Here is a 26,365-nt window from a genome sequence, read left to right on the forward strand (position 1 = left end):
TCATCTTTGCTAAATGGATGTAAGCCTCCTGCCTTTGTCACTCAATGAAACTTGCTTACTCATAGCTCACAAAGTTCCCCTGAAGATGATTAGTAAGCATTATTCCAAAGTTTCAGCAAAAACATTGAGGGAGGCTGCCTAACACTACTGGATTTAAATTAGCAGTAAGAAAAGAAGTCACATTGCCTCATGTGCTAGCCAATGTTTCTGCTAAATTAGTTTTTTTTTTTCAATTAAAAAATGCTCACACAAGGAAAAAAGAGGAATCCACACAAAAATATAAACTATGCGAGCTGGAAGGGACCTTCAGGACCAGCTAGGCCAATGTACCCATTTTACAGGGAAACTACTAGCTATTAAGCTAAGTGTTCCAAGATCCCATTGCTAGTGGTGGATCTGTTTCTCACTTTTAGCCTCTCATAGCACTGTGGTCCTCTCCCTTCTTCATAGCCTAAGACTGGTTACACTTCTGCATTTGCCTATGCCATTGTTTGATTAAGGCCTAGACTATCACCCTCATGATTACAGGAACTCTGCCTGGTTTTCCTGCCACTTGCCAGGACAATCAGGCATGCAGTTAGTGCTCGAGAAATATTTGTTGAATAAGTATCAGTAAAAACACAGAGTGAACTGTCATTAAGGATAGAATCAAGAGTATATTTTAGTCTTTTGCATAATTATCAAATCGTTGTTTACACATTATGTGGACATGCTACTCAAATTAATCAAGGAAATGTTAGATTCTACTATAGTAAAATATAATATCCATGGCTTAAGACAAACAGGTTTACTTCTTATTTATTTAAATTCAGTTTTCCACCTATGTGTTTCTTCCCTGTGAGTCTCCTTTACTATTCACACAGAACACTTAGGACACTTCTGGTCACCAAGAGATTTTTTTCCCACACCAGTTTAAATAGGCAACTATCTCCACCTTGTAGCTACTCCATCTGGAACATGCAGCCTTCAAGGTCACTGTGGCAGGGGAAGAGCACCAGCTTGTAAGGTCCTCAGCCCAGAAGTGGCACATGGCACTTCACCTACAGTCCTGTGGCCAGAATTGATCATATGGCCCCTTCCCAATGGCAAAAGAAGTCAAGAAGTTTTTAGGGAGAACCAGCTGTCTCTGCTTGCCATTGTATGGGTTAATTATAATAATAACAATCACTAATTTTTTTGAGCACTTATTTTGTGCCCAGCCAAGAGCTAAGTGCTTTATTACATTTACTGCTTCCTTGAATCCTCATTACAGATGAACAAACTGCAGACACTCTCATTATGATCAGTTTCCAAATGAGGAAACTAAGGGGTCAATTTGTTCAAGGTCACAATTGCTAAGTGGAATCAGGGATTTGAACCACTGTGTCAGGTGCTGAAGCCTGTGCTCTCAGCCATTCTGACTAAATCCCACCTATGGGATTCATCAGAGTAAGATTTTGAAGAACAGATTGGTTTTTAATAATACAAATGGAGGATAAGAAAGAATTATAAAATCCATGTATATGATTATGTGTCCTCAATTTACCTACTCAGTTCAAGAAGCATGTATTGTTAATACTGCCAATAGTGGAGAAAACTGAGGTCATTTGCATCCTGATAGGACACACTGAGAACACAGTATGTGTAGTATTTCTGCCCAAAGTGCATGATCTGAATCTAATTGTGAGGAAACCAAATGAAGGGACAGTCTATGAAACAATTGGCCTTCAAAATGTCAATGCCATGAAGGACAAAGAAAAGCTGAGAAATTTCTGCAGATTTAAAAGCTATGAAAGGGGACTTCCCTGGTGGCACAGTGGTTAAGAATCCGCCTGCCAATGCAGGGGACACGGGTTCGAGCCCTGGTCCGGGAATATCCCACATGCTGCAGAGCAACTAAGCCCGTGCGCCACAACTACTGAGCCTGTGCTCTAGAGCCCGCAAGCCACAACTTCTGAGCCCACGTACCACAACTACACGCCTAGAGACCGTGGTCTGCAACGAGAGAAGCCACCACAATGAGAAACGTGTGCACTGCAACGAAGAGTAGCCCCCGCTCGCCACAGCTAGAGAAAGCCCGCACACAGCAACGAAGACCCAATGCAGCCAAATAAATAAATAAAATAAATTTAAATAAATTAATTAATAAAAGCTATGAAAACTAAGAAGAAATTTCACTAAAATGGAGTCAGGCGACCAGAAGGGGGACGTCTCTTGCATGTACCACTCCACATCAATACAGATTCCAACAGGAAGAGACACAACTTACATCTCCGTCAGGAAGTGACTACTTTACTACCACCAGCAGAAGGAAGAAAGATTTTGTCGTTGTCTGGCAAGAGCTCAGCCAATGAGAGACTATCATAAGTCAGCCAATGAAAAGCCACTATACTTCTAACTCCCAGTTTCTTCCAGTGAACATTTTGTTTATAAAAGTCCCTCCCAACTTCCCCTTCTCCTCTACAAAATAGTTTCCCCTTCTTTGCTTTACCGAACTTGTATGTGGGTTCACTACAGATGCGTTTCCAGAATTGCAATTCCTTGTTGCTCCTGAATAAACTCATTTTGCTGGTAAAATAACTGGCCGTTTTATTGTTTTAAGTTAACAGGGGACTAAAGAGAACAGCCACAAAGTGCAATGTGTGATCTTGAATTGGATCCTGGAAGAGGGGTCAAAATTGCCATAAAGGATATTCTGGGGGCAATTGATGAAATTCAAATATAAACAATATGTTAGGTGAGTATTATAACTAAAATACATTTCCCAAACCTTATAATTACACCATGGTTATTAAAAAGGAAAAAACTCAGTTTTCCATCTGTGTGTTTCTTCCCTGTGAGTCTCCTTTACTACTCACACAAAACACTTCACTTCTGATGCTTCTGGTCACCAAGAGATTTTTTTCCCCACACCAAGCAATTCTCTGTGACACCAGCCGGGTGTCCTGTAATTTAACTCAATTCTGAGACTGTTTATCTGAAGATAACATCAGATTCCACAGGTTAAGGGCTCAGTTCCACAAGACAGCCCCCCACGCCCTCACCTGACATACTGACTTCGGACACCAGTTGCAAGCCCAGCTTATCACCTGTGCTTCTGACCAACTGGCTGTAGATGGGAGGTTCCAATGACCCCCTCCTTGGGTTCAATTAATTTGCAAGAGTGGCTCATAGAACTCAAGGAAACACTTGTGTTTATTAGTTTATCAAAGGATATGATAATGGATACAGATGAACAGCCAAATGAAGAACATAGAACAAGGTCTGGGAGGATCCTGAGTGCGGGAGCTACTGGCCCCATGGAGTTGGGGTGCGTCACCCTCCCAGAGTGGATGAGTTCACCTACGTGGATGCTCTCCAAATCCCACACTATCGGGATTTTTTTTTTAACTTAAAAAAAGATATATTTATTATTTATTTATTTTTGTCTGTGTTGGGTCTTAGCTGCAGCACACGGGATCTTTCATTGTGGTGTGCAGGCTTCTCTCTAGCTGTGGCACGGCTCAGTAGTTGCAGCACATGGACTTAGTTGCCCTGCGGTATGTGGGATCTTAGGTCCCCCAGGGATCGAACTTGCATACCCTGCCTTGGAAGGCGGATTCTTAACCACTGGACCACCAGGGAAGTCCCGCTATTGGGATTTTATGGAGGCTTCCTCCCGTAGGCGTGATCAATTTTTAACTTCGTTTCTAATCCCTCTCCTCTTTCTGCAGGATGGAGAGTGCGGCTGAAAATTCCAAGCTTCTAATCGTGGCTTGGTCTTTCTCGTGACCAGCCTGCCTCTAGGAGCCATCCAGGAGCCCACCCAGTGTCACCTCAATAGAACAAAAGATGTGCCTAGTGCTCTGTCTTATCACTTAGGAATTTACAAAGGTTTCAGTAGCTCTGTATCAGGAACTGGGGGCAGAGACCAATATATGTCTTCTGTTATTTCACAGCTATATCAGAGAATGTCCTTGTTTAAAGGACATAGATACTGAACTATTTAGACACAAAGGAGCATGATGTTTGTTGATTCATTAAAAATTTATGTATGGATAAAAAATAGAAAGTGAGATAAGCAAATGTAGCAAATCATTAACAATTGCTGAAGCTGTACTGTTCTTGAAGCTCTTTAAAGTTTAAAATTATTTTAAAATACAAAGGTTTCAAAAAGAAGCATTTATTGGTTGGTGCCAGGCACTGCTCTGGACACAGGACAGTACATTTTCGGCAAGGATGTGTACAGAATGCTATAAATATAATTTACTGTTGATGAGATTGACTGGAAGAATCCAAGCTGTGATTGCCTTCCCTTACCATAAAGGTTTTTGATTCACTGGGCTTGAGTTTCAAAGGAAAGTTATGGTTTCTCCCTCCTTAGAAGTTTTGAAGGAGGAAAATAATGAAGTTTCTGAGTGGGGTGGTTGGCAGGGGACATGAATTTTTATGACTGTTTGTCCTATGGCAACATAAAAATTGAGGAGAAATGGAAATCCCATTTGAAAGTAAGGGCATTCTGGCAACAGAAATCCAAGGATCTGGTGGATGGGTGAGAATTAGGAAAAAATGCCCCTTCCATTCAAATCCATTCTCCCTCAAAGCATTAGTGCTCTAAGTCAATCTTTCAACAAAGACCACAGATGCTGGTGGTTTCTCATTCTCCCCTAAAGCATGGAGGGCATATAAACTGCCTGATAAAAACTTTAAGAACAAGCAAGCAATCAACAACATTTCCAAAGCTCCTTTACACCAAGATCACGAGTTTCTAAATCACCAAGAACACTTCCATAGAAGACCTTTGACTGGGAGAATGAAGTTGTGTTTAAAAGGGACACAAATAGGTTATAAATCAGAATATTGCAAAAGCAGAGATTAGTTCTGAGAAAACAAAATCACTTATATACTAGGAGAAATACTCATTGAAGCATCAATATATGTTCCATTCCCCATGGACTTATTTTATCCAACTAGCCATCACCAATTTTGAAAGAAGATGAAAAGCTAACTTTCAAATTTCTCTTCTTCTGCAGGCATGTATATGACTAATGCAAGAAATAAGGATTAAATGATTTAATACAGGCAAGGCGTTCAGAGCAATGCCAGGTGCATAGTACATTCTCAACTAATGATAATTATTTTTTAAAAGAGATAAAAATATTAGCTAAGCAGTGTTGAGATTGAGTCCCATTTAAACCATAGTTGCCTGGGAACAAGTAAGAACCCATTGCAAACTGTTCTAAGGACCTAGAACTTCATCCAATGCAGGAGGAATTTTGCCCTAGAGAGTCATGGATTTGGGAGTCTAGAGATGCTGGGATCAAACTAAAAGACATTTTTAATGCTTTGGTTCTCAGGTCTGACCCTTCCCATTTTCCTGGGGGATCCAAGATCCTCAGCAGCTGGCTATTTTGATGTTTGCCCAGGATAGAACAATAGTGAAAAAGGTCAACCCTAGCAGGACAATGTCTGGGTTTGGTCCCAACACTTCCCGGAAGCATGACCTTGAGAATTTGTGTGCCTTGATTTCCTTCATTGCATAATGGAGCTAATGATAGTATTCAAATGGGGGTGAGGTTATTGGGAGAATTAAATGAGCAAACATGTGGAAAATTCCTAGAACAGTGTGCATCTAACGCATTACAGGTAATCAACAGATGTTAGCAAGCATTGTTATAGTTTACTTCTGTAGCAGCGACTAACTCTTCCAGTTTGCCCAGGGTTGCTTTGACTCTTCAGTTTCAAAACTGACAGTCCCACATCCTGGGAGATGCTTCAGTCCCAGGCAAACAGGGACAGCTGGTCACCCTATGTACACCAGACTAGCTTTGCCAATCCACTTTGGAAGGGCTACTACAAAAATTGTGTTAGCAGACGTTGGCAGAGTCCATTGGTTCAAGATGATTCTGAAGAGTGTGTTTTAAGGCTCCCTTTCCAATATTCCTCCTCTTTGTGGCTTTTCCTGATTCACTCCAGGCCCTCACCCCACATCCATGCTTAAAACTAAGCTCCCTGAACTTTTTTCCCATGTCATTTCTCATGCGTAACTAGTTGGACTGTTTCCTCATTCACCTCCTCTTGAGACTATCAAGGTCCAAAGGGCAGAAGTCTTGTCCTGTTTCTACACATGCAATCAACACTGGTGGGTTGAATGTAGTTTTGCTTTCCCGGATTTGAATGGGAGGGTCTGGATTAATTTGCCTCTGCAAAGTATTTCCATAGAGGTGAGGCTTTTTCCAGGTAGATAGTGCTATGTGACCTTGGCCAAGTTACTTAACCCCTCTGGGCCATATAATAAATAATGTCAGTGATGTTGTCATTGTTATTGTTATTCATATTAGGCATAGGAAAAATTGACTTTGGAAAATGGCAGAGCGAGGATTTCAACCCAAGGAGTCTGTCCCCAACCTTAAGAGTCTGAGCTCTGGACTTCCCTGGTGGCTCAGTGGATGAGAATCTGCCTGCCAATGCAGGGGACACGGGTTCAAGCCCTGGTCTGCAAAGATCCCACAGGCCACGGAGCAACTAAGCCCATGTGCCATAACTACTGAGCCTGTGCTCTAGAGCCTGCAAGCCACAACTACTGAGCCTGCGTGCCACAACTACTGAAGCCCGTGCGCCTAGAGCCCGTGCTCTGCAACAAGAGAAGCCACCGCAATGAGAAGCACGTGCACCTTAACGAAGAGTAGCTCCTGCTCACCACAACTAGAGAAAGCCCATGTGGAGCAACAAAGACCCAATGCAGCCAAAACTAAATAAAATTAAAAAAAAAAAAAGAGTCTGAGCGCTTAACGATTTTTCTTGATTTCTTAAGTTGAGAAAAAAGAAAGAGCAAAAATAGAAGACTTACAGGAGGAAATATAGTATGTTAATGAGTTTGAATGAGTGCTGATACACAGAAGCAAGGTCAATAATTCACAGATTCAATTTTAGCTTTATCTTTTTTTAAGTGTAAGAAAAATAGGGGGGGGTATAATTTCTTTAATAGTTTTCTGTTTAAAGGAACCAAAAATTCAGTCCAGAGACCTGTCTTTCTCTCTTACCCACTACCAGATGTTCATAAAGACATATTAAGTAAGATTTGATTTTCTACCAAAGCCAAACTGGGAATTGCAAAGACAGGATGAAAGAAAAAAAATTCTTTGAGACTGTTCTTTCTATCATAATTTTTTAATATCTTGGGTATATACTTATTTTCATACTGAGTTATATATGTCCTTTATATATTTAATCATTTGTTTTTCTTTTGTGCTTTTATAATTAATTTTGGGGGGCTTTTATAATTAATTTGAACAATACATGTCTCCAGGTTTCTGGTAAACAAATATAGAAATATAGCTGAATTTTTTCTGAAAACGATATAGTATTCATTGATAAAGTTCCTAAGAAAAGGAGGGATAGGGAGTTCCTTAGTGGTCTAGTGGTTAGGATACAGCACTTTCACTGCCATGGCCTGGGTTCAATGCCTGGTCAGGGAACTGAGATCCCACAAGCTGTGCGGTGTGGCCAAAAAAACAAAAAATGGAAAAAAATGGAGGGATAAATATGGTTTCAACATATTAGCTCCAAACAAAACAAACAAAACAGCAACAACAAAAAAAAGTCCTAATTGTACCCTCTTCACACTTCTGACATGTATGATGCTTGTTTGTTTGCCAGCATTAACTTCTTTTTCACAAATGTACTTAGTTTAGAAAAACCCTCCTATTGATGTCACCTCAGTAAGTTGTGTTTTTCAAAGAATTTGCCCATTTCATATAAATTTTAAATTATGGACATAAAGTTGTTCATTATATCTTCTGATTATTATTGGTTCAAATGTATACAGTTATGTAACCATCACCACAATCACAATATAGAACATTACCATAACACCCCTCCCCTCAAATTTTCCTTGTGCTCCTTTGCAGCCAGTCCCTTCTCCCAGTCTCCCCAACCCTAGACAGTTGTTGATCTGGACTCTGACACTATCGTTTTGCCTGTTCTGGAATTTCATATAAATTGAATCTTAAAGTTTGTAGTCTTTTGTGTCTGGATTCTTTCACTTAGCATAAAGCTTTTGAGATTTATCCATGTTGAACGTGTGTATATCAATAATTTGTTCCTTTTTCTCCTGAGTAAAATTCCATTGCATGGCTCTACGGCAATTTGTTTATTCATTCATGAGTGACAGAAATTTGGGTTATTTCCGATTTGGAGCTATTATGAATAAAGCTGCAATGATCGTTTTCATACAAGTGTTTGTGTGAACATGTTTTCATTTCTCTCAGGCAAATATCTAGGAGTGGAATGGTTGGGTCATAACAGGAGGTGCATGTTCAACTTTATAAGAAACTAACAAATTACTTTCCAAAGGGCTATACCATTTTACATTCCCACCAGCAATATATGAGAGTTCCGATTGCTGCATATCATTGCTAACATTTGGTAATTTTCAATCCTTTTAATTATAGCCATTCTAGTATACCTGTAGATGTAGCTCATTGTGGTTTTAATTTGCATTTCTCCAACGACAAGGATGCTGGTGAGCATCATTTCATGTTTATCGTTCATATATTTTCTTTAGTGAAATGTGTGTTCAAAAATTTTGTCCCCTTATTTTATTTTATTTTGTCCCCTTTTTAACTTGGATTTTAGTCTTATTATTGAGTTTTAGAATTTTTTAATGTTCTAGCTATAAGACTTTTATCAGAAATAAGTTTTGCATATGTATTCTCCCAGTTTGTGGCTTGGCTTTTAATTTTATTCATGGGTGTTGACGAGCCAAGGTTTAAATTTTTATGAAGTTCAACTTATCAATTCTTATTCTTTTAGGTTTTGTGTGTTTTGTGTCCTATTTTAGAAATTTTTGGGCTTCCCTGGTGGTTCAGTGGTTAAGACTCCGTGCTTCCACTGCAGGGGGTGTGGGTTTGATCCCTGGTTAGGGAAGATCCCGCATGCCACATGGCACAGCCAAAAAAAAATTTTTTTTTTTTTGCCTAACACAAGGGCATTAAATTTTTCTCTTATGCTTTCATATTGAAGTTTTATAGTTTTACCTCTTCAAATCTTTGAATCAACTAATCAGCTAATTTCTGTATATGTTATGAGGCAAAAATCAGGGTTCACTTTTTTCCCATCTGGATATCAAATTATTCCAGCTTCATTTTTACTTTTTTTTTTTTTTAAGGCTCCGGACGCGCAGGCTCAGCGGCCATGGCTCACGGGCCCAGCGGCTCTGCGACATGTGGGATCTTCCCGGATCGGGACACGAACCCGTGTCCCTGCATCGGCAGGCGGACTCTCAACCAGTGTGCCACCAGGGAAGCCCCCAGCTTCATTTTTAAAGAAATAATCAACCATACAAGTGTAAGTCTGTTTTTGGACTGTCTATTCTGTTCCATTGATCTGTGCCTATTCTTATGCCAATATCACACTATGATATTGATTACTGTAGTTTTATGATGCCTCTAACAAAAGTTCTTCTGTTGAAAAATTGTTTTCTTTTAGATTTTTTGGACTTCCATATAAATTTTATAATCAGCTTGTCAATTTCTACAAGTGATGTGCTGAAATTTTGATTAGCATTGTCTAGACTCTATAATTAAATTTGAGAGATTTGATACCTTAACAATATTGTCTTCTAATCGATGAACGTTGTATAACTCTCCACTTATTTAGGTCCTCTTTAATTTCTCTCAAGAATGTCTTCAGTATTCAGGTCTTACACATATTTACCCTTAAGTATTTTATGTTTTTAAAATGCTATTATAAATGATATTTTTTATTATAAATCTATTTATTTATTTACTTTGGCTGCGTTGGGTCTTTGATGCCACGCACGAGCTTTCTCTAGTTGAGGTGAGTGGGGACTACTCTTTGTTCTGGTGTGCGGGCTTCTCATTGCAGTAGCTTCTCTTGTTGTGGAGCAAGGCTCTAGAGCACAGGCTCAGTAGTTGTGGTGCACGGGCTTAGTTGCTCCATGGCATATGGGATCTTTGTGGACCAGGGCTCGAACCTGTGTCCCCTGCACTGGCAGGTGGATTCTTAACCGCTGCGCCACCAGGGAAGTCCCTATAAATGATATTTAAAAAATTTTAATGTCCAATAGTTTCTTGTCAATATATAGAAATACAATTGATTTTTGTATATTAATCTCATACTCTGCAACGCTAAATTCATTTCCTAGAACCAGCAGTTTTTTAGTGGATTTCTTAGAATTGTATAAATAGCTGATCATATCATCTTCATTTTTTTTTTGGCCGAGATGCACAACTTGCAGGATCTTAGTTCCCTGACCAGGGATTGAACCCAGGCCCTAGGCAGTAAAAGCTAACCTAGTAGTCCTAACCACTGGACTGCCAGGGAATTCCCTGATCATATCATCTTCAAATAAAGACAATTTTACTTCTTCCTTTTCAGTCTATACATTTTTTTATTCCTCTTTCTTGCCTTATTACAATTGTTAGGACCTCTAGTACACTATTAAATAGAGCTATATATTGAAATGGGTAAATTTTATTGACCATAAATTATATCTGTTAAAGTAGCTAAACAAAAAGACTATTTTATGCTGAGGTGGCTCTAATGCCTTGGTAGCCTCCATAAGCAAACCAAAACTTAAGCCAGAATCAGTTGGAAATGCTCTCATATCCAAGAAGACAAGATTTAAGAACAACCAATCACAAACAGGCAACTAGCCTCCCCCAAAACAAGCAAATGCTTAAGCTACAGCCAATCAAATAACTTTCTTGCTTTGCTTCCTTGTCTGCTCCACAAGAACCTTTCTCTTAGCTCCTGTTGGTAGGGTGCTCCTAACAATTTTCTAACCACTTTCATGTTGGAAATTGATGTTTGCGCAAATAAACTCTTGTAAATTTTAATGTGCCTCAGTTTATCTTTTAGTGTACCTCAATAACACTGATTTTTTTAAAAAACTGAACTGAATATAACACAGAAGTGAACAGTTAAAGAGGCCTTTTATGGTAGGATGGTCATTGAATCACAGATGCAAAAGAATTACAGATCTTGATCTGAAAAAAAATAATAAAAGAAATGGAAACAGTGATGACTGAAATTAAGAAAGAAGTTATTGGGATGTGTGAAAATGATTGAAAAAGTGAAATAAAAATATTGAAGATTTTCAAAAGTATTATAATGGTGGAACAGGAAGACTAATATTAAAAATGTCAATGTAATATTTAACTTGTGATAAACTTTAGGAAATGTTTGAAGATGCTGTCTATAACAGGGATAGAACAATAAATAAGGAGAAATTATTAAGAATGGTTAAAAAACTTTTTTTATCAGTATAGGCAATTTTTATCTTTTTAGAAAATTGTCAATATCGTGTGTGTGTGTGTGTGTGTGTGTTTTAATGTTTTCACAATTTAATTTCTGAGTGTATACCTCCCCAATATTCAGCTTAATGTAGAGATTAAATTCTGACTTTTGGTTTCTAAACCACTTTGGCACACAATTTTCTTTTTTCTTTCTAATATATTTCTAGTCTATAGCATGTAGGAGCAAAAATAAATAAAGCTGGCTACCTTGAACTATGAACTAAGAACAATAGCAATCCTAGTTGCTATATTAAAAGTTTAAGTTCTAGGGGCTTCCCTGGTGGCACAGTGGTTGAGAATCCGCCTGCCTAGGCAGGGGACACGGGTTCGTGCCCCGGTCCGGGAAGATCCCACATGCCGCGGAGCGGCTGGGCCCGTGAGCCATGGCCGCTGAGCCTGCGCGTCCGGAGCCTGTTCTCTGCAACGGGAGAGGCCACAATGATGAGAGGCCAGCGTACCGCAAAAAAAAAAAAAAAAAAAAGTGTTGTATGATAAAATGCCAGCCTATAATTTTTAAAAGGTTTTATACTTTTTTAACTAGGTAGTACAAATTGTAAAAAAGAAATTCAGAATACCGAAAAGTATATAGTGAAAAGTAAGTCTCCCATCTTTGGTACCCAAACCCTAGTTTTCCCCAGAGATGCTCATTTTTAACAATTTCCTATGTATCCTTCTAGGATATTCCATGCATATGTAAGTACGTATAATATTTAATATAGCCTTTAAAATATAAATTGAATTATCATATATACACTAGCATCTTGCATTTCTTATTTTATAACGTAGCTTAGAGTTCCATATTGATATTTTAAAAATGAGTCATTGTAATGGGTACATAACATTCCATTAAAATGTTATACCATTATACCACAGAAGGGAATTCCCTGGTGATCCCGTGGTTAGGCCCGGGGTTAGATCCTTGGTCAGGGAACTAAGATTCCCACAAGCCGCTCAGTGTGGCCAAAAAAAAAAAAAAAGGGGTATGCCACAGAAACTATACATTGTTTTGCAAAGCCTAAAATATTTACTACCTGGCCTTTTACAGAGAAAGTTTGTCGGGTTCTGTTTTTGTTACTAATTTTTAACTCAATAGTGAATGATTAGAGAACATGGTCTCAGGGTTAAAAATTAATAACAAAAAACATATTAAAAGGACTTCCCTGGTAGCGCAGTGTTAAACAATCCACCTGCCAATGCAGGGAACGTGGGTTTGACCCCCAGTCTGGGAAGATCCCACATGCCGTGGAACAACTAAGTCCGTGTGCTGCAACTACTGAGCCCATGTGCCACAACTATTGAAGCCCATGTGCCTAAAGTCCATGCTCTGCAACAAGAAAAGCCACCACAATGAGAAGCCAGCGGACCACAACAAAGAGTAGCCTCCGTTCACTGCAACTAGAGAAAGGCCACGTGCAGCAATGAAGACCCAACACAGCAAAAAATAAATAAATTTATTTTTTAAAAAAAATTAAAAGCCCTTGAGATATTGTATTTAGAAATCAAAAACATTAACTCCAGGGTAAAAAAGAAATAATAATGAAAAGTTAATAAATAATTGGAACAGAATGATAGTAAAAGCCCTCTGCATCAAAACTTGTAGAATAGAAAAAAAATGAAACAAAAACAAAAAAAAAAGAAAAAAGAATACTTGTGGGATAGAGCAAAAATGCTACTTTTAGCCTTATATGCTCACATTAGTTAAAAAAACAAACACAAACAAACAAACATTAAAGACATGTATCTCAAATAAGAGATTAGAAAAGGAACATGAAATCAATCCAAAGAGAATGAAAGGAAGGAGATAATAAAGGTGAGGATGAATAGAAGAAAAGCAGCATACAATAGAATCAACAAGGTCAAACTTTTTTGAAAAGGTCAACAAAATTATTTTGGTTTGTTGTATTTTATAGAATATAGAAGACATGAATGGATGTACTGAGTTCTTATTTTAGGTTATTGCATTTTTCAGTTCTAGAATTTCTATTTGGTTTTTCTTCACATCTGTCATGCCCCTAAAGTCTGCTATTAACAAAAATAATAATTTCCAGTTCTCTGCTGAGATTTTCAGTCTTGTGTTTTATCTCCTTAAACACTATCAAACATAATTATTTTAAAGCCTGTGGCTGACAACCCCAATATCAGAAGCCCCGGGGTGTGGCTACCTCTGTTTTCTGTTGTTACTACTTATTTCCCTTCAAATTGCCTAATCTCCTTAGGGGCTTAATGATTTTTTAATACCTGTGGGCATGATATTTGAAACACTGTAGAAGTAACCATGTAGAAGCCATTGTGTTATCTTCTATCTAAAAGTGCCACAGGGCATTTGCAACTTAGATTCCCTAAATCCAATTTCGGGGATTAAAATGATAGCTACAAACTGGGCTAAAATTCCAAGCAGTGTAAGTTCACTTCCAATTTTGACTTAATTGCAGTGTAGAAGCTTACGAGCTCTCAATCCAAAGCTAGAGGGAAAATTTATGCCTCCGCCACCACAGCAAGCCACTCTGAATGTTTAATGGCATCAGAAGAGAGAGAAACAAGTGGGCAGCCTGAGTAGGCATATCAATTTTGTGCACACTCAAATCGATATGCCTGAAATAGTAATGTGACATTTAGGAGTGAGTTCTGAGTGCAAGAAAGGTGGAATAAAGATGACTTTCTTCAGTGTCCCCAAGCAACCAATATAATCCCAGTAATTAAGTGTGACTCTCCCTCCTTCAAGAAGCCCTTGGTCCTAACCTGTCTTTCAGCCCTTGACCTGCTGTCTCACTGGCTGCTGAGCGGTTCACTTCCTCACCTCCTTCCAGTCTTGACACAAATGCTACCATCGTAATATGGCATGGCTGATGAGCCTATTTAAAAGGGGAACCTCTCCCCTTCCTGCTTCTCCTTACTCTACTCAGCTTTCCTTTTTTCATAAACTACTTATTGTCTACTATGCTATGTAATTTACTTAGTCATCATGCCCATGTTTATTATCTGTCTCCCCCTGCAGAAATGCTACAAAGACAGGAATTTTTTCTTTGTCCACTGATGTATCCTGGCATCTAGAACAGCATCTATTTGAAGGAATAAATCAAGGCAGCTCTGAGACCTCCATGGATACAAGAGGGTGTGTCTCAGAGGTCGCACTTCTCACCTCTAGCCCACAGTTTATTAAACCTTTTTTCCTAACTACTTACAATCCTGTCCTCAAGAAGATCAGCAGCTTCTGGGAAGAACAACTGTCAGAAGTAAACACGATCTGAAACACACTAGGTAGTTACTAGCAAGTGTGCAAAGAAAAAGTGTCTAGGGAGTTCCCTGGTGGTCCAGTGGTTAGGACTCTGTGCTTTCACTGCTGGGGGCCCGGGTTCAATCTCTGGTTGAGGAACTGAGATCCTGCAAGCTGCGCAGCGAGGCCAAAAACAAAAAAACAAAAAACATGTCTACATTTGAGTAAAATTTCGACACAGATAATATTCAGTGATTGGAATACAGTAAAGGGCAGACATTTCAAACACACCTGAAGTCTTTTTACTCATTAAGTTTCTTGTTAAAAAATCACTGAGGTGCATGATTTCTATTCATACTGAGTGCTCTACGTTTACAAAGGTACCTGGCTACCTGTGTTCATGTGACGTAGTTGGGGAACAGGAGGTAAATAAAAGATTTTGCTGAAAACCAGAAAAACAAATAAAACCAAAAACATTTCCCTTACCTCTGTATATTTGTGGTCTTATTTTAGATTTAGATATTGTAGGTTGTCGTTCTGCCTGGCCCACCCTTAATCTGGCTCTGCACTCACGATAAAGATGGTCTTAGAGATTCCTGCAGTATTCTAATACTCATATGCTACCACGCCCTGCATCTATCACCACAATATCGATTCTTTTGCCCAGAAGCGGATTACTTCTCCTTCTGGATACGTCTTGGATTGTTCTAGAATAGGCTGTTCCTTCAGTAGCAGCCCTCCCGTCTGAATGACTCATTCTCCTTTTGGATATTCCTCCTTGCCCTTCTCTTTCAGGAGACTTTGAGGTTGGTTTTATTCTTCTTGCTGTTTCACCTAATGGGCGCAAGATTTTCCCTTTTCCAAGTTCCTGGAGACTCTCACTTGGACCTCAACTGATAATGATCCTCTCAAATTCATGAACATTCTGGCACAGTAGCATCTAGTACTGCAGATCTGACAACTAGAATCTGAATCTTAACTTCCTCTTTTCCACAGAAACCTTGGGAATTCACACCATGAACGCAAAAGAAAAATAACCGAGCTCTTTGGTTTCTCATTAAACAAAATAAGATGCCTTACTAAATGTATTTAAAACCAGGTGGGTCTGCTTTTATATTTTTCCAAAGTAGCATGCCAAGAAACATGAATCTGGGGTTCATATGTGAGGTATTGTGTTATCTGATGGCAAAATTATTCCCATTTGAGTTTAGGGCTTCAAGTAAGAAATAATGCTAGGAATTGATTGGAGGCTGAGGTGAAAATGACAGAACTGGTTTTCTAAATTTTATACATCTTTATTACTGCCATACGTCTTTATTTCTGTCATAAATTTATAGATTATATTTAAATCATGCAGGAGTTTTAATAGAATTAAAAATGTAATTTGGGGAAATTCCCTGGTGGTCCAGTGGTTAAGACTCCACGCTTCCAAAGCAGGGGGCACAGATTCATCCCTGGTTAGGGAACTAAGCTCTCAGAAGCCACGCAGCACAGCCAAAAAACTTTAAAAATTAAAAAACATTTTTTAATTAAAAAAATAAAAATGTAGTTTTATAACACTGACTGATGAGTGTTTTCATTGCCCGAAGCAAAATTGTTTCCTTAGAATTTTCTTTTTTGGAATTTCATTTGCTTTGTTAGATAACCTTTCTGTAATCCCTTGTTCTCTTTGTCTATTGTTTACTATTTTAGTATGTTATTTGAAACACATAAAAGCATATGTATGCTTTTACTTTAATGAACCATCCCCTGGTCCAAAAACTAAAACATTTTAAATAAATGGTGTGTTACTCCCTAGACCATCTCCCTGCTTGCCCCGTCCCGGGAGTATTCACTGTCTTTAAGTTTGTGTTTATTATTATTCCCGGGAGTATTCACTGTCTTTAAGTTTGTGTTTATTATTCCCGGGAGTATTCACTGTCTTTAAGTTTGTGTTTATTATTCACTTGGTTTACACACACACCATATAAAGATAGATAGAAAGATACATAGATACATAGGTGATAAATAGAAACAAAGAAAAGAAAAGCTGATTAAAAATATATCGTTTAGTTGTTTATTTTTGAAACTTGTAAAAATCCTGTCATATTCTAAGTGCTTTTCTGGGTTTTATTTTTTCACTGAACTTTATGTGTTCAAGATTCTTCTGTGTTATTGCATTTTCACTTTTGTATATTATTCCATTATGTGAACACACCTCAATTTATTCATTCTCTTGTCAGTGTGTATATATGTATATATCTATGTATTATTTATCTATCCTGTGTGTGTGTATATATATAGAGAGAGAGAGAGAAAGAGAAAGAGAGAGAGATGAGTTGTTTGCAGAGCTTTTCCATTATTAACACGGCTGCTAACATCTTTCTACATATATCCTGGCATTCATGTACAAAAGTATCTCTTGTGTATACTCCTAATAACTAGTTATTTTCCTAAATGATTGTCCCAGTTTAGACTCCTACCAGTAATGTGAAGAATTCCCACTGATTCACATCTTCTTCATTTAGTTAGTATTGTCAGACTTCTTAATTTTTGTTAATCTCAACCACAGCATTAAAAACAGAACAAAACCTTCTGTCAAAGTTGATGGATTTGTGGGGCTTCCCTGGTGGTGCAATGGTTAAGAATCCGCCCGCCAGTGCAGGGTACACGGGTTCGAGCCCTGGTCTGGGAAGATTCCACATGCCACGGAGCGACTAAGCCTGCGAGCCACAACTACTGAAGCCCGCACGCCTAGAGCTCGTGCTCCGCAACAAGAGAAGCCACCACAGGGCTTCCCTGGTGGCGCAGTGGTTGAGAGTCCGCCTGCCGATGCAGGGGACGCGGGTTCGTGCCCCGGTCCGGGAAGATCCCACATGCCGCGGAGCGGCTGGGCCCGTGAGCCATGGCCGCTGACCCTGCGCGTCCGGAGCGTGTGCTCCGCAACGGGAGAGGCCACAACAGTGAGAGGCCTGCGTACCGGAAAAAAAAAAAAAAAAAAAGTTAGTTGGTATCTGCCAATGTTCCCCAGAGACGATATCTGAAAAGCTGAATTGAGAACAAGGAAATCCCAATTCTAAACCTAACACTCACTCACTGAGTGACCTCTGATCTCCCTGGGCATCAGTTTCCTCACCGGCAAAATGGGAATAACACCTGCCCTGCCAGCGTTATGGGCGGTTGTGAGAGTTCAGTGATACAATGTACTCATTCACCCATCCAACCTCCACTGAAGCCCTATGTTGTGTTATAGTGTTTTACCACCTGCTTTGGGAAAGCAAAAGACATGTAAGATTTGCTCCCTCCACCTGCCGCCCAAAGTTGGCAAGGTACTATAGCAGAGATAATGCTGGAAATGACAGAATCTTATGAAAGTGTAAGGTTATATTATCGTGGTTGTTATAATGAAGATTATAGGAAAGTTGTAAAAAACTGGAGCAAAACAGTACTGAGAACCCCTTGAAGAAAGTCTTTGAAAGGTTTCTCTCTTTTCTAACCATACCAAAAGGCACTCTACAGATTTCTCTTTTAATGAGTATTTTCATTGCTAATTGTGGTTATCTGATAAAAGTTAAATATAGAGAAGCTGTAAATATGACGATTAGTAACTGGAACCAGAAACGTCTAGGCTGTTATAGGCACACAGCTGTAACTTGGGATCCCATTAATGTGTCAATTTCCCAAACTATTCTGAGCTCAGAGAATCCCCTCCCCACCCCGTCCCTATCAGTTCCCTACCCAGTTAACTTCTGTGGGAATGGGATGCCGCTTCTCCATAATGAAAGATATCTGCCCTGCTAACCGGTTTTGTTAAAACATAGGGAATTGCCACTCACAAATCGCTAGGAAAAAAAAAATCCTAGCCAAAAGGGCCTGGAGATGAAGCAGAATCACTTGCAAGCCTGTCTTCTTAGTGAACTAGAAAGTGAAAATATGCATGATGACCCCAGTAAGAGGGAGGAGACATTCCTCTTCCCTTTCCCAGGCCAGTGAATGGTTTAGTTTCAGAAGCTTCTGAGGCTGGAAGGGCTGAAGTGGAGAGGCATTCTTGCTCTTGGGGTTCCAGATAAAGATGTATACAAATTTCACAATGGGTTAGCTCACCGCTGCCTGCCTAGAATGCAGCAGGTACACCAGTAGGTTGTCAGAACTTAGCTGTTTTAGGACTAGAGACAGCCCTTGCACAGGCTCTGTCATGGCTCTGAACACAGGACTAACAAACCAGCACTCCTTCAGCGCCTCCACAGAAACCAGGAGAGTAAATCTGCTGGCTCCCCGCCTCTCTGTGGAGCTGGGTGGCTTTTTTTTACCAGTCCTGTGTCAGAGGAGTTTCCTCCATTGGTGTGAGCAGTGGTGGGAGCTATTACAGTAATTACAGTAAATACTAGAGCCTATGGAGAATTCGTTTTCTTGCCTTTGCCTATTTTTTTTTAATTTTTAAAAAAGTTTTATTGAAAAAAAATTTTATTGGAGTATAGTTGATTTACCATGTTGTTATGGAGAATTTTTACACAACCTGGTTTTTGGGAAGAGGCACCAGACATGGCAGGAAAGACCTGGGTTTGAGTCCTGGCTCTGCCACTTGCCAGGTGGCTGCAGGTCTCAGGTGTGGTGAAGGTCCCAGGTGTGGTGAGGGTCCCAAGTGTGGTAAATAGGAGCAGTTTTGTGATTAATAGCTACCATCGGGTGTGTTTACTACTCTGTTCCTATGCTATCTCAGTAAAACCTCTCAAGAGCCCTTTGACATAAGGCCATTAGCGAATTCTTGTTCTCATGCTTGTTCTCAGTCTTACTCCATAGATAAGGAAGCAAATTCTGGTTGAATGGTTAAAAGGCTTTGGTTGGAGTCAGGTAGAACTGGTTTGAAAGCCTTCATTTCTATCACTCACTGTGTGATCTTAAGTCATTTAACTTCCCTTGAGGCTTTGTTACTTCATCTGCAATACGGCGATAATTATAAAGCAGGACCTAACGTTCGTTCAACATTTGTTAAATGCTTGGACTGTCCAAAGTACATGACATGAATTCACTCAGATTTTCACAATAACTCTATGTGGTAAGTAAAATCATTATCTACACTTTATAGAGGAAACTGGGAGGTTAAATAACTTGTCCAAGTTTACACAGATAGGTGCAATGGAGCCACAGTTGGAACCCAGGGCATTATTGTGAGGGTTAAATAATCTATTACGCTGGCCTATGTAGAAGTAAATATGTGACAGGAGTAGCACAAAGGATAGGAGGGGATGTAAATGGAATTATACTGTGGTAAGTTTCTTACATTATGAAGTGGTATAACAGTTTCTTATACATGACGTGGTATAATAGTGGTAGACTTGATAAATGAAGAATGCATATTGTAACCGCTAAAGATAAATTACAGAAGTATGTCATACCGTTATTTTACCATGACATTATAAAGAGCTAATGAAGGAAATATAATGAAATAATAAAATACTTATTTAATCCAAAAGAAAGCAGGGAAGGAAGAACAAAGGAACAAAAAATAAACAGAACAAATAGAAAACAAATAGCAAGATGGTAGATTTAATCCTAACTATATCAGTAATTACTAAATTGGACTGAACACTAAAAAGGCAGAGATCATCAAACTAGGTAAAAAGCAGCACCCAACTCTATGCTGCTTTAAAGAGACATACTTTAAATATAAAGACAGATAAAGAGAACATGTTGAAAGTGAAAAGGATAAGAAAGCTAGTGTGGTTACTATCAAAGCAGACTTCAAGGACTACCAGAAAGGATTGCAAAAAAGAAAGAGAGAAATTTTATAATGATAAAAGGCTCAATTCATCAGGAACACATAACAGTTCTAAATGAGTCTGCATTTAATAATAGAGCTTCAAAATACATGAAATCAAAAATTGACAGAATTAAAGGGAGAAATAGACAAATCCACAACTATAGTTTGACATTCCTCTTTGTAATCTCTGTAATCGATAGAAAATGCAGAGAAGGGCTTCCCTGGTGGCGCAGTGGTTTAAGGTCCGCCTGCCGATGCAGGGGACACGTGTTCGTGCCCCGATCCGGGAAGATTCCACATGCCGCGGAGCAGCTAGGCCCGTGAGCCGTGGCCGCTGAGCCTGCGCGTCCGGAGCCTGTGCTCCACAACAGTGAGAGGCCCGTGTACCGCAAAAAAAAAAAAAAAAAAAAATGCAGAGAAAATAATCAGTAAGGATATGGATGATTTGAATAACATTATCAACCAACTTGATCGAATTGACATTTATCCAGCACTACATATAATAACTATAAAACACATATTCTTTCAAGTGCAAATGGAACAAGATAGGCCCTATATTGGGCCACAAAACAAGTCTCAATAAATTTCAAAGAGTAATCTAGTAGAAGTTATTATTAAAATGAGGGTGAGGATTAGCGATTTGTCTCATAACCTACGGTTCTATGAATTCTACTAAGACATAACAAATTTTCTAGCACCTTCTTCCCGGTCTTGCAAAATTATTTGTTTATTAGGTTTTCAGAGGTCTTACTAAGATTAAGACCCACTTCTTAAGTCCCTTAAGGAATCGAATTATTATTATTATTTTTTTTTTTTGCGGTACGCGGGCCTCTCACTGTTGTGGCCTCTCCCGTTGCGGAGCACAGGCTCCGGACACGCAGGCTCAGCGGCCATGGCTCACGGGCCCAGCCGCTCCGCGGCATGTGGGATTTTCCCGGACCGGGGCACAAACCCGCGTCTCCTGCATCGGCAGGCAGACTCCCAACCACTGCGCCACCAGGGAAACCCGGAATCGAATTATTTAAATAGAAACTGCAAAGAAAGATAAGAGCTTGAATTTAGTCTCCTTTTCTTGGGTTCTGAAGTTCTCTATTCTCAGAAAAAGCAATTTTCCACCTGAAGCTTGGCACCATAGGATGTAGACTCCACCACATCTGTTGCTTACAATTTTCTAAAATAATATCAGTTGCCACTGAGGACAATGAACTTCTGCAAAAAAGAATCTGTTGATCAGGGATCCTCTCTGTAGAGCTCTTGTTACTCAGCTCATTTCTAGAGTGAACAGAAACACTAATGACCACCCCTAAAAAGATGCTTTGTGTGTGTATTGGGTACAAGTGTCTCAAGAAGCAGTCCTTAGATAAGAAGGCTTTGAAAATATTTACAATACAGTAGGAGTTCCTAAACTGGGCTCTATTGGCCTGACTGAGAGTTTGCCTGAAAATGTGCTGATGGCATTTTCCTGGAGAAAGAGCTCATCATAGCTTTCATCAGGTTCTCAAGGAATAGGAGCCTTATTCTCTAGAATGCTAAAAGGACAGTGTATCATTTCTTTTTTAAGTTGCTGAAAGCATTTTCATACTTTATCTTTACAAAGAACTCAAAACTGCATTTTTATTTTTCATCTGTAATATAGAATTGTGCCCCCAAAACATGATGTGCTCATTGGTTTTGCTCAACTCTTTTTCAGGGTCCATTTATTTATATCTTGCAGAATAAAACTTTGGAGACACCTGTTGGGGAAAATGTTGGCTTAGAAAATTGACTTTTTCCCATTGATTTCAAATACATAACAAGCTTGTACTACTATGAGAATCTGCCGGGTGCTATGAAGTCTGCCGTCGGGACTAAGAACCCTAGTCCAATGGAACCTAATCTGCGGACATAGGGCTCCAACGTGGTTGAGAGCGTGTGCATGAAGTCATTTGGGCCTAAATCTGGACCCAGCCCAGCCCATTTCTCACTAGCAATTGGACCTTAGAAAAAAAAATCATGAAATGTCTTTGATCCTCGGTTTAGATTCTTCATCTGTGAAATGGAGCTAAGGAGGTAACTACTATCATATGTGATGTTTAGATTCTTTTGAAAAAGTTTTATATTATTTTTTGGCTTGATGTGTGGATTGATCTGGATCCTTCCTCCTTCCTCTCTAACTTTGCCTCTTGGACCCCACACTCATTTTGCTCCAGCTGCACTGGCTTTCTTGTTTGTGCCTTGAATAAACCAAACTCGTTTCCACCTAAGGCTCTTGGCGGCTGTTGTTTCTTCTGACTAGAGGTGCTTCGCTGCATTTCTGCTTTTCTTTTGCTCACTCTTTCTTATCCTTGGATTTCAGCTCACACACACTCCCTTAAAATTTTTGTGACCATTCACCATGACTGTATACACTTACTATGACCGTTCTCTTACTGTTTTCTCAGTACTTATTGTTAATAACACTTCTCTAGTTTGCTTTAAAAAAAAAATCATTTTTCCTCACCAGAACTTGTTCAGGGCTGTGGTCCCTGGACTCAGGACAGTGTCTGGCAAAGAGCTCATTTATATATATTTGTTGACTAAATGAACCAAACAAAATAAAGTGGCACGAAAAGGGCGTAGACTGGCGATGGTACAGATTAAAAACTCATCAACATTCGCGATTTGGTTTTATACACTTTTTACTTAAACATCTACATTTCAGAAGAGGGGATGTGTGTTTACATTTGCATAATAAAACTCGGTCAAAAAAGTAATTGGTGTAGAACAATAGTCCCATATCAAAGGTGAGCTCAGATTCCAACTATGCAAAACAGAAAATCTCTCTCCCCACCCATAACATTTACAAAAAATTCTTAGGTGGTTTTCCCCCTGGCTAAATGTGACATCTATTAAAATGACAGAAGGTTACAGTTACTTAAGGGTGTTGCCTACCTGCGCTTCAGAGAGGAAAGTTATTTCCACCTGGACTATACCTAAATGTTAGATTGGCCTCTGATGGACAGGTAAGATAAAATAGGTAAATGGGCAGATGGATGGGCTGGGAAGGAAGAATTATAGGTGGAGGAAGTCCCCAATAATTTCCATCAGAGCCACCAAAAACCATCCCAAATAAACGTTCAAGCTAAATAAGAGAACTGGACCTGATCTATAAGTGCAGCAGCTTCAAGCATGTCCAATCAGATCACTACCCAGAAGCTTCTCCTGTTTTGGAGTTGTTACTGGATCCAGGTAAGAAGGGAAGACCATAGCATGGATTCATTTCCTCCTCTTAAATGCATGGTGGTAAGTAAGATTAAGGCTGGAATGAGGAGCCTCGAATGCCAGGGCAAGGGTCTGCGCCTTTAAGATCTCTAAGTAGGGCGATCAGTGAACGACATTAGAAGTAAAGCGGTTTGAGAGGAAAGAGACCAGAGTGAAGGCTGTTAATAGTTCAGGCAAGAAAAGCAACGTAGGCTCCAGAATCAGGGGAGAAATAATAGGAGTAATAGAAAAAGAAAGGTGGACAAGGGTTGTACAGGTCAGAGGTGCCCAGTGGGGCTGTGTAGGCCGGAGGAGCCACAAATTATGCTCGGTGGCAGGCGGGTTTCATGGGATTTGTTCTAATGCTTTTGGCCCATAGGATACAAATATTCTGTGCCTCTTCAAAATAATAGCCTCTGGTGTCCACTGGCCATATCATGAAATAGAAATAATGAAGGCACTGTATCTTTTAAAAAAAATCCCCTTTTGTAGCACTTCCTTAAAAACAGCTACTTAATGAAACTCTGCCAGTGAGCTCTTGACAGTTCTGTCTTATTTCTGATATTAATGAAACAACTTGGTAAAGGGCTGAAGTGTCTTCCTGGTAAGTGTTTAGTTTACGCTTTTCAAAATTCTTTGTAATAAGTGTTAATTTTCTTCTCTGGCCTAATGAGTGTTTCTCATTGACTGCCTGTTCCAATACTAGAAATATTAAGCAATTGAAGTGATCAATAATGTTTTCAAGCTTTTTTCTTCCCTTTGGGTTTGCTACTTTTAAGAGTCATGATAGTTTTGTGGGGTATTTTAGTCAAAGGGAGTAGTCTCATTTAAGTATTTAATTCAAAGTACAACACTCACCTGAGTATGTATTTGCTTCGGTGCTTATGAGCTGAGGCATAATTAATTGAAAGTTACTGACATGGCCTTTTAAAACCTATGTACTGATAATATTCATTAGGGACTATAGCCCAAAATGTGATTTATGGATTTTCTTCTTTTTTTTAAAGTTTTTGCTAAATTCTTCAACATCTCCCACATTGAGAAGCTGTATTTTTTTTCAGCTTTCTTGAGATATAATTGACATATAACATTGTGTAAGTTTAAGGTGTACAACATGATGATTTGACATACATATACACTGAGAAAGGATTACCACAGTAAAATTAGTTAACACATTCATCACCTCCCATAGTTACCTTTTTTTATGGTTTTTCTTCTCATATTCTCTTTTAAATGACATAGTGATTTCAAAGAGCAGAATAGAATTTCGATGTTTGACATATTGTATTGCTACATTATGGATATGTATAATAATAGCATTAGATTATATCATCTAATCATATTATGCAGTGTTAAATATGAAAGAGTAAGCTCATTGTGTTTGCAGGATAAATGCTAAAAACTTGTATAAACAGAGTTGCTTCATGTGCTAAATGAAATGGTAAGCAATGTGGACCCACCACCCGCTCTTTCTTGTTATGTGGATTTGTTTGTTTTGTGTAGTTCTATAGAACAAAGTTTGAAAACATTTAATGTGGGTCAGTATGATAATTGCTTATTTAAAACAAAATCTACATTACTTACAGAGATAAGAATGTAAATAATGTAAAATTGTAGACCAGAGTTCTTAACCTAGGATTTTAGAAAGTCCACCGACAGTTTTCATAGAGTACGTTTTATTTGTAATGTAAAGTCACATTCATGAGAGAAAAAGCATGTCTTTCACCAGATTCTCAGAAGTCCATATGACACCAGAAACTTAAAAAAAAAAAAAATCACTGTTATAAATGGAGAGCCATGCTAAGGTAAAAAAGATTTTGATTTCCAGAACTTTTTAATACTTTAATATTTAAAAGAATTTAAAAATACTTAAACATACTCGAATTATTTCTATATTTTCATATCAATATAGTTTGTGTAATTAACTCTAGCTATTTTATTTATTTTTTAATCTCTTTTTATTGAAGTATAGTTAATTTACAATGTTGTGCTAGTTTCAAATGTATAGCAAAGTGATTCAGTTATACATATGTAGCTATTTAACACTTAAGAAGTTTTGTAGGACATCCCTGGTGGCACAGTGGTTAAGAATCCGCCTGCCAATGCAGGGGACATGGGTCCGAGCCCTGGTCCAGGAAGATCCCACATGCCGCGGAGCAACTAAGCACATGGCGCCGCAACTACTGACCTTGCTCTCTAGAGCCCGCGAGCCACAACTACTGAAGCCTGTGCTCCTAGAGCCCGTGCTCTGCAACAAGAGAAGCCATCGCAATGAGAAGCCCGTGCACCACAACGAAGAGTAGCCCCCGTTCTCTGCAACTAGAGAAAGCCCACGCACAGCAGCAAAGACCCAATGCAGCCAAAATAAATACATTAATTAATTAATTAAAAAAAAGTTTTGTGATGACAGAAAAGCAAAAATAAATTTTTGTAGGAAATTTCTGTAGAAAGAAAATTTGTACTCATCAAAGAGAATTCAGACGGTACTTTTGGTTTATATAAGGTATATTCAGAAAATATTTTAAGTAAAGTCTTTTAATTCAGAGGCAAATTAAATAGAAACACTATTTAATTTTGTTTTTTAAATATTAATCTTTTTCAGAATTGTCAATTTATTAATGAAGCATGGTAAGTTGGCATTTAAAAATCTTTACTCTTCCTCCATTTTGAAAATAAAATATATGGGCTAGATTAATAAGGGTATGAAATGGTTTGCAAAACAGTTCAATTTTAGGTCTTGGAGGCATGCTTTTGAAATTAAGAGCATTTCATTTTTTTTTTTTTTTTAGAGCATTTCATTTTTAAATAATGATTCAGATTCTGTTTGATTAAAGATATTTCCCTGATCCCTTTTTCCAAATCAGTCTCCTGCTATATAACTCCTTATTAAAAATTTATAAAATGTTGAATACT

The 26,365-nt window shown here is 38.7% G+C and overlaps 1 protein-coding gene across 5 annotated transcripts in view; it reads left to right on the forward strand.

Moving 5' to 3' along the window:
- Positions 1-26,365, forward strand: part of SPIC (Spi-C transcription factor) — a 51,725-nt gene that overhangs the window by 15,563 nt on the left and 9,797 nt on the right. The window contains exons 1-4 of one of the 5 annotated variants that reach the window (XM_027107326.1): positions 9,261-9,306; positions 15,490-15,592; positions 21,924-22,282; positions 26,055-26,080. In XM_027107326.1, coding sequence (XP_026963127.1) covers positions 26,078-26,080 — 3 coding nt within the window. In that variant the 5' untranslated portion in view covers positions 9,261-9,306; positions 15,490-15,592; positions 21,924-22,282; positions 26,055-26,077. Of the gene's footprint in view, positions 1-9,257; positions 9,307-15,489; positions 15,593-21,923; positions 22,283-26,054; positions 26,081-26,365 lie in introns of those variants that run through there. The other 4 variants (XM_027107325.1, XM_027107329.1, XM_027107328.1 and 1 more) reach the window with 4 other exon arrangements.

This window comes from Aethalodelphis obliquidens, unplaced genomic scaffold (genome assembly GCF_003676395.1).
Source record: "Aethalodelphis obliquidens isolate GAN/ISIS:26980383/991018 unplaced genomic scaffold, ASM367639v1 scaffold8, whole genome shotgun sequence".
NCBI classification, from domain to species: domain Eukaryota; kingdom Metazoa; phylum Chordata; class Mammalia; order Artiodactyla; family Delphinidae; genus Aethalodelphis; species Aethalodelphis obliquidens.